Raw genomic sequence first — 18,694 nt, forward strand, 5'->3', positions numbered from 1 at the left:
TTTAAGAGAGTAGGTCACAATTAAGTCTGATGCACAAGCTCTTTTCTCCACAGTTGAGCAGGTTGTTTTAGTTAAATACCACATTTTTTTCCATTAGCGTGAAATACCAGAGCTCTGTCTTATGCTGTTTTTCAAGATTGGCTTAGGAAAGAATGATATAAGAACTGTTCAAGTATCTTGTTTAATTTAAGTCATATGACAGATTCAAGAGTTTGTGTTGCTGTATTTATATACAAGGAAAGTGACTGGATGATTGACGCTATTAATTGTAATGGTAACTTTGAAGCTGGATTTATGAGATGTCTGTGTGCAAGGAATGATGCATTTTTCATATTTACCTCAATCATTTTATGACTTGAGTTTTTGTTTAAAGTCTTTGTTTATAATCAAACTAAAAAGATCTCTGTATGCTAAGTTTTTCTGAAAATTCACCAAGAATTCACACAATTATTTATATATTTGTGTTTTTCTGCTGAAAGGATCCAAGTGAATGACCAAATTGTGGAAGTTGATGGCATCAGTCTGGTTGGTGTTACGCAAAATTTTGCTGCAACTGTTCTTAGAAACACCAAAGGGAAAGTCAGGTGAGTGTTTTAGAAGAAAAAAGTTGTGATCGAATACTTAAGATTACCTGGCTTCTTTCACGGGAGTGTCAGTATGCCCAGGTGGAATAGAGTTTTTTGGCCTCTTTGTGCCTTCACTGCTTTTATCCCAAGACAGGGGTGAGCTATGGTATTACAGATTTTTGTTTTGGCTTAGATTTTTAAAATATGACCACTGAGACAAGCTGAAATTGCACATAGAAGACGACTCTTCACTGGTCTAGATCTCCATGGACCTCAAACTGTTTATATTAGCTGGAATGATGAAGGTCATGGGTGTTGGTCAGATGGAAACTGTGCAGCCACTGATCTCCTCCCTGCTATTCCACGGGGGAGACTGGCCACGTTTTTGCCCCAGGGTTGGAGGAGTAAGGTAGTGAGCACCCTGGTGCTTGCAGATACCACCTCAGCACAGAGGAGAAGAAGGTCCTGGATGCAGTAGTGTTAACAGCTACTGAATTGAGGAGAACATCCCAGTATTAATTCATTGAGCTACTTGAGTCCCTACCTGAGAAACGCACCATGTCTGGGTTTCTCTCTGTTCCTATGCTGTGGTTCATTGAAAGGCATCCCTGTAAAAAGCCATAAAATAATAAATAGGCTAGAAAATGTAACATATACTGCAGGTAAAATTCTGAACTAATGTAAATACAAGGCTGTAAAATGTTTGTAAATTAATAAGAACAGTGTTTCCCTATAAATGAACTGTTTTGCCATTTAAAAACCTATGCAGTCACATAGCTTTTCTGTTTAATAACTCATTAATTTCAGTAAAGATTTAACTCTACAAAATAAATCAAAAAATATCTTTGGCATATTGCAACAGAATAGCCATTCTGTAGTCATCCTTTGGTTCTATCTCAAAATCCTCTCTAGGGATTACAGTTGAATTCTTTAATTAATGAGTTCAAGGCTGACTTCTTTTGAACCACAACTAAACTACTGGTGGTAATATATGCAGTCCCCCTCAGATGGTGGTGCTATATGCTGGCGTGCACATTTCCACTATAATTCCATAGCTGTTCCCGCACGACATTAAGGAATAATGTTGGGATGTGGATTCTGCGAAGAATCTTGGGGGTAGTTGATCAAGGTTTTATTTGAAAAAGGTTATTTAGGAAAAAAGTTATTATAAATTGTAGTGTAATTACAGGTGAATATATTTTTGTGTAACATTTACAGTTTTAGTTACATCAGTACTATTTCTGCAAGACTTACACACATGCTGTGAGGGTTCCTACTGAGTTAACTATAAAAATGAGTATATATTTTATTAGGTTTTCTGCAGAGTTGGGACCTTCAAACATAAAATCCTTATGACAGGGGATAATGTCTTTCTGTGTTTCAGTACACAAAACAAATGCTATGTACATTTTGTTTGATGTTTTAGCTCAAAAAAAAAAAAAAAAGAAAAAAGAAAGCGCTCACATAAAACATATGTATTATATACATTTAGAATCGGCTTAGTTTGTGTAATTATTATTGCATAAGTTACAGAATAGAACACTTACTTCAATGGAAAAATAATGGATTTGGAGGAAGGAAGAAACATAAAATGATTTCACACAGAATGCTCCCAGAATCTTCTCTCAGGAAGTAAATTACAGTCATTACTGGTCATTACTGGTTGCAGTCTAGACCCTTTTGTCACAAAATAGTGGACTGTAAAAAGTATTTCTTCATTGTTGTTGAGCTTACATTGTGAAGTGTACTATGTATCCTGTGCACTGGCATCATTGGCTTCTGACAGGTCCCATTTATCAAGGAGAAATGTGTGAGCTTCTACATTTTTCCTTGTCAGTAAGCTTAAGATATTGAGCTTTCACGGGAAAAATGACCCAGTGCATTAGGGTCACAACTAGATAAAAAAACCCTCATAAAATAATATTAAATTAAAAATAAAATGTAAAATACATTATAATATGAATTATAAATATTATTAAAATATTATTAAATAAAACAGATATATAAGAATCTGTATGCACATTGGCATACGGTGTAGTTAGCAGCATCTTACTAATGTATATGTCTAATTAGAGGAAAGGAATGGGTAGAATTTGATGCAACTCCCCCTATTGTTGTTTCATTTAAAACTTCATGGAAGAAAAACTCAGAAAGACAACTCTTCTGCTTTACGCAGGCCAGCTGAGAAACACATGATTTTTTTCCTGGTTTGTGGTAGGCCAGGAGCGGGACTTGACGAGATGGCTAAGCGTTCTGTGGCGCAGGCTCCTGCCTGGCTTCTGGTCAGGTCCTGCACCACTGAGTTGTCTGATGCTCTGCTGGCACTGGTGAACTGTATTGGTTTTAGCTACTCAAAATCAGAAATGGTTCCAGAAAGTTGTTTTATGGAGACAGAGATTTCAGGATGCTTGATGTTTTGGCTTCACTGTAGGTTTAAACATTTGCTTCTAAAGTAAGCGAGAGCTAATATTGATTAATTTAGATATGAAAGAAATAGACGTATTTTTATATTGCTCACTGTTTCTCTTTTGCTGTATGACAAGAGAACCCTGCCTGCTGCTTGTTTGGTGGAGAGAACAATTGTTTTCTGGCAGATCCTCTTCCCCACTTACACCTATGTTAGAGCTGGGACAGAGAAATCCCTCCTCTCCACCTTCTTTGGTAGACAGTGCTCACCTCTGCACCTGAGCTGCTCCAGAACCTTGGGGACAACATAAGAGGATCTTCTGGGGCAAAATCCCTGGTTTGGCCCCAGCCGTCAGCTCCTGCCTGTTGGCAGGAGTACCCCGCCTGTTGCGGGGTACGCTGGGGCACAGCCAAAGTCGAACAGAGTTGAGCTAGGGAATACTGAGGCAATAGGAGCCCAGAGGGAAACGCCAGGGAAACACCTCAAAGCACACAAGGGGTGTTCTTCTATGAAGGAAACACGGACAACAGCCCAGCTGAAGTGCCTCTACACCAATGCACGCAGCATGGGCAACAAGCAGGAGGAGTTGGAAGCCATTGTACATCAGGAAAACTATGATATGGTTGCCATCACGGAAACATGGTGGGATGACTCACACAACTGGAGTGCGGCGATGGATGGCTATAAACTCTTCAGGAGGGACAGGCGAGGCAGGAGAGGTGGTGGGGTAGCCGTATACGTCAGGGAGAGTCTGGATAGTTTAGAGCTCGATGATGGTGATGATAGGGTGGAGTGTCTATGGGTAAGAATCAGGGGAAGGCCAACAAGGCAGATATTGTGGTGGGAGTCTGTTACAGACCACCCAACCAGGATGAGGAGACAGATGAACTATTCTATAAGCAGCTGGGAGAAGCGTCACGATCGCTAGCCCTTGTTCTTGTGGGGGACTTCAGCCTGCCGGATGTCTGCTGGAAATACAATACAGCAGAGAGGAAACAGTCTAGGAGGTTCCTAGAGCGTGTGGCAGATAACTTCCTGACAGAGCTGGTGAGTGAGCCAACGAGGGAAGGTGCCCTGCCGGACCTCTTGTTCATGAACAGAGAAGGGCTTGTGAGCCATGTGATGGTTGGAGGCCGTCTTGGGCAGAGCGATCACGAAATGATAGAGTTTTTGATACGTGGAGAAGCAGCGAGGGGGGTCAGCAGAACTGCCACCTTAGACTTCCGGAGGGCGGACTTTGGCCTGTTTAGGAGACTGGTCGAGAGAGTCCCCTAGGAGGCAGCTCTTATGGGCAAAGGAGTCCAGGAAGGCTGGACATTCTTTAAGGAGGAAGTCCTAAAGGCACAAGAGCGGGCTGTCCCCAGGTGCCGAAAGACGAGCCGGTGGGGAAGAAGACTGGCCTGGCTGACTAGAGAGCTCTGGCTGGAACCGAGGAAAAAGAGGAGAGTCTATGACCTCTGGAAGAAGGGGCAGGCAACTCAGGAGGACTACAAAGGTGTAGCAAGGCTGTGCAGGGAGAAAATTAGAAGGGCCAAAGCTGAGCTAGAGCTCAATCTGGCTGCTGCTGTAAAAGACAACAAAAAATACTTCTTCAAATACATTAGCAGCAAAAGGAGAGCTAAGGAGAATCTCCAGCCCCTAGTAGACGGGGGACGGAACACAGTGACCAAGGATGAGGAAAAGGCTGAGGTACTTAATGCCTTCTTTGCCTCAGTCTTTAATAGCAGGGCCAATTGTTCTCTGGGTACCCAGCCCCCTGAGTTGGAAGATAGGGACGGGGACCAGAATGGAGCCCCCATAACCCAGGGGGAAATGGTGAGTGACCTGCTGCACCACTTAGACACTCACAAGTCTATGGGGCCTGATGAGATCCACCCGAGAGTACTGAAGGAACTGGCAGAAGTGCTCACCAAGCCCCTTTCCATCATTTACCAGCAGTCCTGGCTAACTGGGGAGGTCCCAGGTGACTGGAGATTAGCAAATGTGATGCCCATCTTCAAGAAGGGCCGGAAGGAGGACCTGGGGAACTACAGGCCTGTCAGCCTGACCTCGGTGCCGGGGAAGCTGATGGAGCAGATCATCCTGAGTGCCATCACACGGCATGTAGAGAATAACCAAGGGATCAAGCCCAGCCAGCATGGGTTCAGGAAAGGCAGGTCCTGCTTGACCAACCTGATCTCCTTCTACGACAAGGTGACCCGCCTAGTAGATGAGGAGAAGGCTGTGGATGTTGTCTATCTAGACTTCAGTAAAGCCTTTGACACGGTTTCCCACAGCATTCTCCTGGAGAAACTGGCTGCTCATGGCTTGGACGGGTGTACACTTTGCTGGGTAAAGAACTGGCTGGACGGCCGGGCCCAAAGAGTGGTGGTGAATGGAGTTTACTCCAGTTGGCGGCCGGTCACAAGCGGTGTTCCCCAGGGCTCTGTGTTGGGGCCAGTCCTGTTTAATATCTTTATCAAGGATCTGGATGAAGGGATTGAGTGCACCCTCAGTAAGTTTGCAGATGACACCAAGTTGTGCGGGAGTGTTGATCTGCTTGAGGGCAGGAAGGCTCTACAGAGGGACCTGGACAGGCTGGATCGATGGGCTGGGGCCAATTGTATGAGGTTTAACAAGGCCAAGTGCAATGTCCTGCACTTGGGCCACAGCAACCCCATGCAACGCTACAGGCTTGGGGAAGAGTGGCTGGAAAGCTGCCTGGCAGAAAAGGACCTGGGGGTGTTGGTTGACAGCCGCCTGAATATGAGCCAGCAGTGTGCCCAGGTGGCCAAGAAAGCCAATGGCATCCTGGCTTGTATCAGAAATAGTGTGGCCAGCAGGAGTAGGGAAGTGATCGTGCCCCTGTACTCGGCACTGGTGAGGCTGCACCTCGAATACTGTGTTGAGTTTTGGGCCCCCCACTACAAGAGGGACATTGAGGTGCTGGAGCGTGTCCAGAGAAGGGCAAGGAAGCTGGTGAAGGGTCTGGAGCAGAAGTCTGATGAGGAGCGGCTGAGGGAGCTGGGACTGTTTAGCCTGGAGAAAAGGAGGCTGAGGGGAGACCTTATTGCTCTCTACAACTACCTGAAAGGAGGTTGTAGAGAGGTGGGGGTCGGTCTCTTCTCCCAGGTAACAAGTGATAGGACAAGAGGAAATGGCCTCAAGTTGCACCAGGGGAGGTTTAGATTGGATATTAGGAAATTTTACTTCACTGAAAGGGTTATCAAGCATTGGAACAGGCTGCCCAGTGAAGTGGTTGAGTCACCGTCCCTGGAGGTATTTAAAGGACGTTTCGATGAAGTGCTTAGGGACATGGTGTAGTGGTGGTCTTGGTAGTGTTAGGTTTATGGTTGGACTCGATGATCTCAAAGGTCTTTTCCAACCTATACGATTCTGTGATTCTGTGACCCTTGATTGCACTGTTCCCCTGGCAGCTGCCATTAATGATCCGTGCCCGTGCGGGAGGCAGGAGCAGCAGAAAAGGTTGTTGCTATATAAATACCTCCTGCCGTTCCTGTGGTGGGTGTCTCAGCTGAACTACAAGTGCGTAGGTAATGTACAATCCCACACCCCACCTAATTCAAGGCAAGGCAACTTCACAAATCCTTCTTTCACAGGAGAAGTCACATACATATTTAGTCGCATGTCTGCTATTTAATAGTGTCAGTTTAATGGAATTTATAGAACTGCTTTAATAAGCATAGTTATCTTTGTGATCATAGCATAAACTGTGTGTGCCTTTCTTCTGCCTGGGGTCCTGTACGCACACAGATTTGTGTGTGTTTCACTGGCATTACTTCATGTTTATAACCCACAGCATTACATACACACAATCGTTTTGTCCTTATTCTAGTCAAACTGCATGCTAGTTTTTGTAGCAGGGTTTATTGTGTGAGATCAGTTGCAGAGAAAGGACAGTCATGAACAGAATGACATCAAAGCTACTTCTTAATTCTTTGCAATAAATGCAGTCAATACCTCTTCAGGGATCTTGCATAATACCAGTACTTAGTGATTTATTTTTCTCCTTTGAGCCTTCTGAACACTTTGAATGATCCTGACAGTGGAAGTCGTTGACCTAGAATAGATTTTTGCAATGTTTCTTGCCAGAAAAATGTATCCAGGCTGTCTGTAGCTGACACAGTAAAGAATCCATGAAAATGAAGACATGGCTTTTACCTTTTGAACTGTTTTAGGTGAAGGTGAGAGCGGGAGAAAGGAGAGCAAATATGAGCATCTATGATTTTTTTATCCATTGTTTGAAGTATTGGACTATTCAGAAGAGTTTTCATACCATAATGGAAGATCATTGACCCAACCAATTTGGCTTCTCCAATGATAATAAATTCAATTATTCTTTCTTATAATGTTTTATAGGAAGATAATCAGCACCCACCAGATGTACTCTGGTAGCTTGTGAGACAAAAGAAAGACAGGGAATTCTTTCATAATCCCAGCTGGCAATCAGCTTCTGTTATTAGGGATGAGAATTAGTGTCCTCGTGACTCTAATCTGGCAAATATAACTATGAATGCTATTTCAATTGATGTAAATATCAAGTCTTCTTTATAATTTTGCTTAACTATTTAGTTTACTAATATATCATATCAGTGGATTTCAGAATTTGATTATATACAGGAGGGATTTTCCTTTGAAATGTGTGTTGTTTTTCAGTGTTGTTGAGTATCGCCCCTGCTCTAAGATTAATGGATCAGTCGGAGGGCAGTGCCAGACTAATATCACTAATTGTTCTGTACTTCTTCTGACCCCATTTAGGATGTAATCCATCAACTTGAAGTTTGCGAGTGGTGCCCGCAATTATAAAAGATAGGATAAGGAGGCAGCTTGACAGTGGGAATCCTATCCTGTCATGGAGCTTCTCCTGTGTTATTTTTCTTGCAGTTTCCTCATGGACTGTGGTGCTGAGTAGCAGACCTGAAGTTCTTTGAAGTTGCTTGGGTGATGTTTACCCTCCGTGATCCCGCTCTCCCCCTGTTCTTCGTCATAATGAAAGGGTGCTAGGGGACCCTAATGTCTTCACCAGAGAAAGCTCACTTGGAGAGTTGTATGCCTCCAGGGAATTTTATTTTTTCTTGAACACACCCACAAGAGAGAAAATATAGTTCTTTTACGGACAAAACTTTGTCCTTTTACCGTACTCCTAGTCTCTGTCCCTCCTAGGACAAATATGGGAGCTTTCAGTGGGGACTGCACTTCTCTGCCTCACTGGATACAAAGATTCATGCCCGCACAGCTCTGAGAAAGGCAGGGTCCCAGGAAGACTTACTGCATTGATAAGTAGAAGGAGTCTTGCATGAGCGAGAGTCATCGGAAAATCCCAGTCCTTCATATGCTGCTTGTATGCTTTTATCATTATTGCTTTCCTCTGAAAGGTTTCTTTTAAGGAAGTTAAACAAATTCAGTGTTTTACTGGAGAGGCAAATTTTAAATTCTGTGTCCTCCTTCCGTATCCTGTTGTATGAATGTGACTAAGCATTTTCTCAGCTTTCCAAACTGTTGCTAGGCACTGAGCGGATGCTCTCATGGTGCTTTCTGAGTCAGTTCTTGAGTTTTCAGGGAACCACACAGAACCCGTGCAAAACCTGTTTAGTTTCTCATGATTTGTAGCACCTTGAAAGTAATTAATTGTATTAATTCTAACCTACCAATGAGTTTACCAGTGTTTGTTTAATTAAATTCTGCTGAAATGCGTCAAAGTCTTCCCATCTTAATAAAGAATCTAAGTAATTAGTTAGCAATTTTTGCCATGTTTAATTAATTAATCTTCTAGATCATTGAAGAGTAGGTTCTAACAGTAGCAGTGTAACTATCAAACCCTGGGGCTTTCCACTATTAACTATTCTCTGTTCTAATAAAGAATCATTTATTACCATTTTTTGTTTTTTCTTATCTGGACAGTTTTAATTGAAAGCAGGGTTTTGTCTTAACTCCCACTCCCAGTTCACAGCCTAACTTCTTTGTCTCTTACTGTACTGCAAATGCAATCTTTCAGAGAAAAAAGAGGTTTTTACTTTTCTTTTAGATAGCTCTTACACAAGGAGCAGTTAAAGGGCGAAAAGTGAAAGTATTCTTTTCTTAATTAACACCAACTTGATATGTCATTTATTCGTTCTTCAGCTAATTCCTCACCCCATCTTGAGCTCATTTTTTTCTGGAAGATATACTGTCTCAGAAAACAGTATTTGCATGCCTGCTGCTTTGTTTAACATCACAACATCTGGAAAGGTAATTTATACAGTCATGTCTTTGCAAGCACTAAGACAGTATAGAGGACAGATGAAGTCAACTGCAGGATCTAGCCAGCAGCAGTATACCCCAATGGGAATGCTGTTTGCTCACAGTAACAGTGAACAGCATCGCTTTATTTTTGTGACTCCTTCCCCTAGATAATAATTTTCTCTTCTTCCAGCACGCATGCCTGTGCAGATTTTCTCCTGCTCCTCCTTACTTTCCCTACCTGTGCTCCTACCCTATGAAACAGCTGTGTCCTTTAAACATTTGCAGGCATCGGCTATACTGCAGATCCATGTTGTAGAAGAGGCAGGAGAGATTTGTACTGCTTCTCAGTCCTGGGTAATGAGACAGGACCCAAAAGCAAAAGATACCACACTCCATGTCTGATTCAGACAGCTGGATTATGTTGTCTTTCTTCTGGCTGGGGGTGATGGTTTTGTTCTTCCTTTCCTTGTCTGTTTCTTTTTCCTTGAATCCAAGTGCCAGAGCCAAGGAGAGAAAAAGAAGAGGAAAGAAAAGCCCTTTGCTCTGTGATGCTGATTGCTGAGCTGGGACTTCGTGAAGGGCTGCTTAAGAAGCCGTGTGTGCTTGGTGCGCTTTCTGCTTCTTTGATAAACCTGAATCATGGACCCAGCAGAAACTAAATTCATGGTGCCTTGTGCCAAAATAGTGTAAATTTCTTCTGTTTATTCCACTATGGTTATACTAAAGGTTCCATAATACGAGCTGTTTTCTTTCTGGTCTCTGCAAAGAACTCCTACAAAGTGCTGGTAATCGTTCTGTAAGACTACCAGGAGTAGCATGCTGAACAATGTGAAAAATTACTCACGAGTACTGTGACCCCTTAGCACTGGTGAGGTAGGACTGCATTCATTGCTGCTTTGCTGGTTTATATTCCTTGGCTGTGCCTGTTGTAGTAGATGAACTGTGCCTCGGACTGTTCTTTGGCGCTGAGGCCAGCTGGCACCAGAGCGACCAGTGCTCATACCATTAAACTTTCTTACCTTTCAGAGCAGGGTGGCCATATCCAAGTTGTCCGTTGGAAACATCCAAGCTAACTCCTAGACTTCGCTAACTCCTGGACTGTGTTTGAGTATTATTTGATAGAATATTAGTTAACTTGGGCCAAACCATTCCAGAGACTGTTTCAGTGATTTAATAGTGTAGATGATCAATTACTAGTGCTTGGGAGCATTCCCTGGCACTGTTTAATTTACTGGCATAAACATAGCCCCTCTGTCCTCAGATCTTGCTAATTTGAATTTTATGGCAAGTTATTTCTCGAAATATTTGCACATTTGGACAGGAAATTACATGTTTGAGTGTGAAATATATAGAGAAATCTTCATTTAAAAGATTTTGGCTGAATTATAAACCATTTTGCTAGATATCTAGAGCATTGTTTTTAAAATGAAGTGTAACATGAATTAATAAGATTCTGCAGGGCTGGATTTCATTAGGAGTGGCTTTTCTTTTCCTTTCCTGGAAAAAGGAACAACTTGACAGGTTTTGAATCACTTCATCCTCAAGCTGGTTGGATCTAAACATAAACTCCTACCCCTACAACTAAAATATCATCATAAATGTTTATTTGGCTAATTTTTTTACTCTCTCAAAGTCCAAGATACTGTGTTGTGGAAGCTCCCACCCAGTTTTGGTGCTCCTTGATTAATGTGATACAACATTGTGACAGCTGGGCAGAAATACCCACCATTCATCCTTGCAGGGTAACTCACCAAGCCGCAGGGATGGTGCTGTAGGAGCATTTAGCTACCCCTGGACTGTGCTATGAGGGTGCTGCAGCTTGCCTAGAATCTGGATCACCTAATTATCCGGATTAAGGACATGGTCTGAACTCAGCAGCTTACTTGTGACCTATCTGTATTTTCTTCCTGGATTTCCTTCCCGGATTTCCTTCCCATGGATGGCAACAAGGGTGAGGGTTAGGGAAGGCAGGTATCACCTCAAACTGCAGTCAGGTTTTAGAAACATTTCCAGGTAGCACTTATACCTTTTGAACAGAGCTGACTTACGTGCTTCACTTGCATTCAGGTTTGTTAAAGCATAGATTTACAAATGTGTTGCTTTGAGCTGGCCATTCCCATAAGAATTGTGTGGTGCTATAGAGATTGCTGATTAAATGATCATCGTGTATTCAAGGAAACCTTTTATGCAAGCATTGTGTTGGGATGCTGTCAGGCTGTCTGGAAGAGGTGGAAGAGATTCTCTACCTGCACTCTCAGAAGAGCAGAGCAATGTAAGGACCAGAACCTGGAGAGGTGCCAAAACATTGAATCACTTGGCTAATTTTGAAGTACTCTTGAATAAAGCTAATGTGTCAGTGAGGCCCTAGACTAGAATTGATTTCTGTGGGAATAATTAATCTAAGTGCATTAATATTGGTGTGTGGGTTTTTTACATTACTTCCTAATTGTCTGACTTGATATCCATTTAGTGTTGATAGTAGCATAGCTTATCAGGGGCATGTATCCAAGATGCTGTGGAGAGACTGCTGGGGCTCTTCTGGTGTTTAAGCTATTACTTTGCTGCTCGTCCGCCAGCACCATTGATACTGCTGAGGAAGACCTTGAGTATGTCTCTGAAGAACAGCCACGAGCAGGTCGAAAGCTTATGGGTAAGAACTGGAGACTGAGGCAACAAAGGGAACCTTGTGGCTGGTGTCTGCTACAGGCTGCCCGATCAAGGGGAACCTAATTGCCCCTCTACTCCGCTCTGCTGAGACCCCACCTGGAGCACTGCGTCCAGCTCTGGAGCCCTCAGCACAGGAAAGACATGGACCTGTTGGAGCAGGTCCAGAGGAGGGCCACAAAAATGATCAGAGGGGTGGAACACCTCTCCTATGAAGAAAGGCTGAGAGAGTTGGGGTTGTTCGGCCTGGAGAAGAGAAGGCTCCAGAGAGACCTTATTCCAACCTTTCAATACTTAAAGGTGGCTTATAAGAAAGATGGGGACAAACTTTTTAGCAGGGCCTGTTGCAATAGGACAAGGGTAAAGGTTTTGAACTAAAAGAGCATAGATTTAGACTAGATATAAGGAAGAAATTTTTTACAATGAGGGTGCTGATACAGTGGAACAGGTTGCCCAGAGAGGTGGTAGATGCCCCATTCCTGGAAACATTCAAGGTCAGGTTGGACGGGGCTCTGAGCAACCTGATCTCGTTGAAGATGTCCCTGCTCGTTGCGGGGGGCGGGGAGGGTTGGGCTAGATGACCTTTAAAGGTTCCTTCCAACCCGAACTACTCTATGATTCTGTGATTCTATGATTCGATGTCACAGGGCTCTGGGGGCTAGGGTGGAAGGACATAAGAGGTATTCTTCTTGATCATGCCAGTCAGGTAGGATTGGATGCAGGACAGCTCCTGGTTGTGCAGCTGATGTTGCAGGGGAGGCACTGTTTTTTGCAATGGACCTTCTTGGAGGAATGAAAAATGCTGGGGAGAGAAGGGATGCACCTGAGTGGGGCAAGAGCATGTTTTCCAACAGGTCCCTTAATCTAGTTGGGAGGGAGGGTGACCTAGCCCTTGCTTTGGAACAAGTGACAAGCAAGTTCAGAGGTTATGGTTAGGAACTTACAGAGGGCTTACACTGCTCCAGCATCTACTGGAAGGGTAACATGGTTCAGTGCAAGTAATCCAGGAGATTTTTGGAATGTGTCAAAAACAACTTCTTGACACAAGTGTTCAGTGAGCCAACTGAGGGAGGCAGTCTGCTAAATCTGTTACTCACAAACAGGTTTATGACCAGTTTGGAACTGGTCAGTTCTTCAGTGAAGGTTGATGACAGCTTTAGGAGCATTAACCTTGAAATGGTGGAGTTTAAGAACTGGAGAGAAATGAAGGTGAACATCAGAATTACAACCCTGGACTTCAGGAGAGCAAATTTTGGCTTGTTCAGGGATCTGCTTGGCAGGATTCTATGGGACCACTGCCCTGAAGGACAGAAGAGCCCAGGAGACCCGCTTGATCTTTGAGGATATAAGGATACCAGAGGAGACCATGCCAAAAGCCTTGCAAAAGTCAGTTTAAGCAACACCTACTGCTCTCCCCTCCTCCATGGAGGGGCTGCTCAGTGGGGCAGGAGACCTTGTTGCAAAGGATACAGAGAAGTCTGAGATAAATTAATGACTGCTTTGCCTCACTTTTTCCACAGATTGGCTAATGACCTGGATAATGTTGCAGGGACATCTTCATGTTTCCTGCATTCTCCAACAATTTGCCTCAGAGCAGCAGTGGCATTGGAGTGCAAGGGTTTGTATATGGCTCTCGATACCTTTAGTGCCTGCTGCCCATGCACCATATGCCAGACTTTGTCATGGTGTGCTGTGACAGTTCAATCAGTATGAGTATGGTTATGCAAGTGAAACAGATGAGCCCTTGTTTAATTAAAATACTTAATCATTAAAATAATAAAAAAAAAAAATTGGTAAAAAAATACTAACCAAACCATTGCTTCAACAACAACAGCAACAAGTCACACAGCACACACTACGCACACATCTCATTCTTGGCACATTACTGTTACATGTTACCTACGGCTCATGCCACGGCCACACCGAGGAAGTCTTGTTCTCATGCATCCATCCTGACTGCTGACTGGGCAAAAGGACACCCACGTTGGCTGAAATCACTGGAGTCCTGCTGTCTGTGGTCAAATTCAGGGTACAGCACATAGCTTACTTCATCCTGGGTCTGGGGACAAGGATGGAGGCTACAGAACTTCTGCACAATAGTTCAGCTTACTGGCAGCTCTATCTCCAGGGCCTTTGGAGGCTCTTCCCCAAAGTTTGCTTTTCTGTGCCGGCTTTACATAGCCAGCATCCTGCACTAGACATTACACGGGTTGCCCTGGCAGATGTTTCTTACGTGACCTTAAATAACTTCATTCAATCATTGCCCCTTTCATCTGCTGCTGGTGGTTACTTCCTTGTGTTACTTTGGGTGCTAGTCTCCAGGCAGAGTTGTTCACTTGTTTGTGTTAGTTTTGGGTCACTACCATCACTAAACTCCAGGCAAACCTTGTTTACTTCCTTCTACCAGTCACCCTCAGTTCCTCTTGGATACATCTAATAGCTTTAAAGATTGCTATGCACATGCTTGTCTCTGGTGCAAGAGAGGGCTGTGTGGATTTACAGACATAAGACAGAAGGCACTGTTAGCAAGTTTGCAGATGAGGTTAGATAGGCTAACAGGCAGGGCTACTATTCAGAAGCACCTCAACAGGCTGGAGAAATGAGCTGGCAGAAACCTTATGAAGCAAGGGCAAATGCGAGTCCTGCATCTGGAGCAGCATAGCCCCATGAGACAATGAGCTAGAGAGCAGCGGTGCAGGAAACACCCTGGGAAGAGGTGGAAAGAACATCTTCAGATGAGATGAGAAGAGAAGAAGAATGGGAGCCTGCCGTCCCCTTCAAAGAAAAGAATGGGACGGCAGGCATCTTACTGCTGTCTCAGCTACCTCCCAGGAGGTCGAAAGGGTGAACCCAGATTCTTTGTACTCTCTGTACGGGGACAAGATAACAGACGATGAACAGAAGTTGCAGCAAGGGAAATTCTGACTAGATATTTTCACCCCCAAAAAAGTACTATGAGGTTTCTCAAACATTGTAACGGGTTGCACCCCATCATCGGAGAGATTCAAAACTGATCAAGGCCATGACAAAGTTGGTCCTGCTTTGAAGTGGGGGGCTTGGGGTGGACCAGAGCTCCCTTCCAACCTAAATTATTCAATGATTCAAAGAACCTTTATGGCTCTTAAGTTTGAGATCATTTTATCTGAAAAAATGTAATGGAAATTCATAGGTTGTGAATTCCTTATGTCCAGTGAGCGAGCGCTGCATTTGAGGCTGCTGTCTTTTAAGAGGGCTTGATCTTGTTCATGAAAACCTGACAAGTTCCAGCTTGTGCTGCTGCAACTAAATAAAGCTGTTTTCTTACAGGTTTCACGCCACTTTTAGCACTTTGGATTAATTATATGGCTGTTATCCTAATGGAAGCAGCCAGAGTAGGTAATTGAAGACATCTTGAAATAAATTAGATAAATGGTAGCAGAAGCAGCTTTGTGCTTTAAAGCTCAGAGCAAAACCATTTTTAAAATCAACTGTAAAACTCCCCCAAATACAATGAAATTTACTGTACATTTTTATTTACCAAACTAGATTTTAGGAAAGGTTAGAAGAAAAACTTGTGAGTCCTGTTGCAGCAAAAACCCGATTCTTTATTTCTTAGAATGAGTCTGCTGTATTCTTACTTGATTTTTGTTGAATTTAAGGAATCCATGCTAAATTATGTTTAACTGAGCACTTAATGCCTGAAGTATTTTTAGGAGGAATCATCAACTCATGTCACTAAAAATCTATGCTGCAGAACTTCAGTTTTGTGTCACAGAGTTGGTGCCTTCACACATTTTTCTAATACCAAAGTTCTTTTCAAAATGGAACCATTTTTTAATTTAATCAATTCTTATAATAATGTTTCTAGTTCCCATGGTTGGTAAAAAAATCAATAAATTATTTTTTGTTATTTCAAGAAGCACAGGTCTGCAGATTCTCATTTAATAAAAGCTGGAAATATGCAGAAAGCTATATATCAGGTGTGCTTTAAAATCATTAACTCATGACTGGATTGCAGGAGATGTAGGAGTTGCTGCCAATTTCAGTAGAATGCTTTTCTTAACCTCCATTACTGTAGTTTAATTTTCAGTTTCTACAGATAATGTATTCTTTTAGATCTTCTTAAATCCAAGATAGAGTCAAATATTAATTATATTCCTAGCTCCGTCCCATTTATTTTAACCACAACCAAAGAGAGTATTTCACAGCTGGTAGTTCAGCTAGGTTGTGTGTAACTCTGACTATCAAGGTCAGTTCATGCCCTGCTTCTCTGTGATGTTCTCTCCTCTCTCTTTCTTTTTTTGTGGACATCAGAAATAATCAGTAATGGCCTGAGATTTAGTACAGTCATGGCTTGTAGTACAGCGTCACAGATTGGCTGGGTTTTATTTTGCAGTTGCTGGCTTTAATAATTAAAGGGAATATTATCGTGATGAGGTTTAAAGGCTTTAAACCCCTCATTTGTCTCATATCCAGAAACATAAGCAGCTTCTTAAATATATTATTGATGATAGAATTTATAGTTCTTTGTTATAATACTTTTGGCCCTTGAGACTAATTAATCAAGTCTGAAATGCATGTGCTTAATTTTGGTGATGCAGAGTGATGCAAAATACATAATTAGCCACTTTGGTGAAGTGTGCATATTATGGCTCAGTGACTAATTTTCTGGTCAGTGAATCACAACCTTATGTCTCTTTTCATATTTAAACACTTCAGATTATGATAGTTCTTGTATTTAAAGCCATTCTAGGCGTAAAGATCTAATTCATGCTTAGCGTTTTAATAACTGCCTCTGCTTTACAGTTTTCTAAGAGAGAAATATTTATTCATCTCTCTTTAAATTATAAATTTATAATTTCTGGCTTATTTTAGTTACAAGTTAAACATAATTATATGCAACATGGTATTCTTAAGGTCATGGAATGTAACATGACAAAAGGTTTGGTTTGTAAAAACTGTAATAGTCGGTAACGTAGTATTCCATTTTCCAAATTTACAATTCTTTATCTAGAACTGACATCAATCATAGATTGAATGCTTCTAAATATTTATTTTCAGACACTTCGGAAATATCTCACTTTAAAGCAGTAAATTGTAGGAAAATAAAACATTCTCTGAGTATTTCTATTTTGGAAAACATTTGCTTTAAACTTTGTCATTGCTTTGAGGCTTTTATTCATGTATCATCTAACAGCTTCAGGTGTCATTGAGGAACTTCATTTTGACATATGATTCAAGCCTTGAAAATCACATCATTATAAACTGTAAGTGACTTTGGCATGAGAAGAAAAATTCAATTAATAAGCTTTTACATTTTTAGATCCTACCTGAACTTGTTTGTCTGTATGAAAATATTATTGCATTACAGTCTAATGTGTCAAAACCACTCCTAAATAATCACGAGTTACCAGACTTCAGATGCTTTACATATTGTCTGTTCTAGGTTTTCAGTGTACAAAAATGATTGTATGAAGTATTTAGTCTCTTATTTTCCAAGGGAGGAGAATTATCAGGCAGAGGGCAGGAGGGTATATGATATTTGCATCACTTTGTGTGGTTCCATAATTTACCACATTGGTGATCTCCCTCGTGTTTACAAACGTGATGCTCTCTCTACTGTATATACACTCATGCATAACGTTGCTTAAAATGTTGTTTAAATAGAAGGGTTTTTTTCCCATATTTTCTTTTAATTTGTTTTTACATTAGAGGAGACAAATACATAGCAAATATGGGTTGAATCCTTTTTTACTTCATGTAGTAATATCAAAAGTTCATTGTTCCTCCCAATTGAGACTGAAAACATGGCTGGTTTAGTCTTTGTAATACTTGGCTCTGAAATTAGAATTCAGAGGAAACAGGATCTGACTATGAGTCAGTATGCAGAACAGATGAAGTATAGGGGCCATGAAGAAACATTCTTTTTCTTTCAGCCCAAGGTCTTTATCATTACTGAGAACCAATGTCATATTTCGTAATAGTAGGATATGGGTGCCAGACTGTGATCTGTTTTGATCAGGATTAAAATGCTGATGTTACTTCCTTGATTTTGTTCTAGTTGCTGCTGTATTTTCTATAAATGTTTTTAAACTAAGACGCTTTCTTGCAAATTACTTTCAGAGCACCTTGTGTCATTATTTCAAATGGAGTCACTCATTCTCACCTTTCTTATCCTTTTGGAAGTAATTACTGACTTGGATATTTTGGTGATGTTGAAATAATCTCTAAATTGTATTCCTTTCTGTAGTGCCTGACTTCATAGAGTCTGACAAATTGTTTGGCATAGGAAATGGACTCGGGGTCATCCACTCATGGGAAGTTGGCTTACACATGGATGCCAAATCTCAAATGACTTTAACAGTGATAGGCGGTACCAATGAATATCATTTTCTTACAATGGGATACAGTGATAGGCAGTACTAATGAAAATAATTTTCTCACATGGGATATAATGCACATTTCTGCCTCTCATTCCCATAATGAATTAAATTCATCATTTGAGCCAAATGTTGTGGAAACAAATGATTTACTATATGCAGTATCTCAGTGTCACCTGATCGTGCTTGTCAGTTCTGCATAATACTTTTTTCGCCTGTAATTACCTAATTGTCTTTCTAGTCTGCTAAGAAAATATTCCTTCAGCTTGACATCTTTAAATTGTGCTTTTGTTCAGTAGTTTACAGTGTGTTGGTACTGTATAATGGGTGTTTATCATTAATACTATAGATAGCAAAATATCTAATTACAGTTATGCCACTGTGCTGAAAAAAAGTGTTACAATCCAAGCCAATTCTGAATTTCAGTTGCTGAAAGCAAGACTGGGAAGCAGTCTTCTAAGTCTCAACCAAGAAAG

At 41.8% G+C, this 18,694-nt stretch overlaps 1 protein-coding gene across 3 annotated transcripts in view; it reads left to right on the forward strand.

Moving 5' to 3' along the window:
* PPP1R9A (protein phosphatase 1 regulatory subunit 9A) overlaps window positions 1–18,694 on the forward strand; it is a 155,457-nt gene that overhangs the window by 87,683 nt on the left and 49,080 nt on the right. For all 3 annotated transcript variants that reach the window (XM_075492851.1, XM_075492854.1, XM_075492852.1), the window contains exon 5: window positions 480–584. In XM_075492851.1, the coding sequence (XP_075348966.1) occupies window positions 480–584 (105 nt within the window). The remainder of the gene's footprint in view (window positions 1–479; window positions 585–18,694) is intronic.

This window comes from Mycteria americana, chromosome 2 (assembly GCF_035582795.1).
Source record: "Mycteria americana isolate JAX WOST 10 ecotype Jacksonville Zoo and Gardens chromosome 2, USCA_MyAme_1.0, whole genome shotgun sequence".
NCBI classification, from domain to species: Eukaryota; Metazoa; Chordata; class Aves; order Ciconiiformes; family Ciconiidae; genus Mycteria; species Mycteria americana.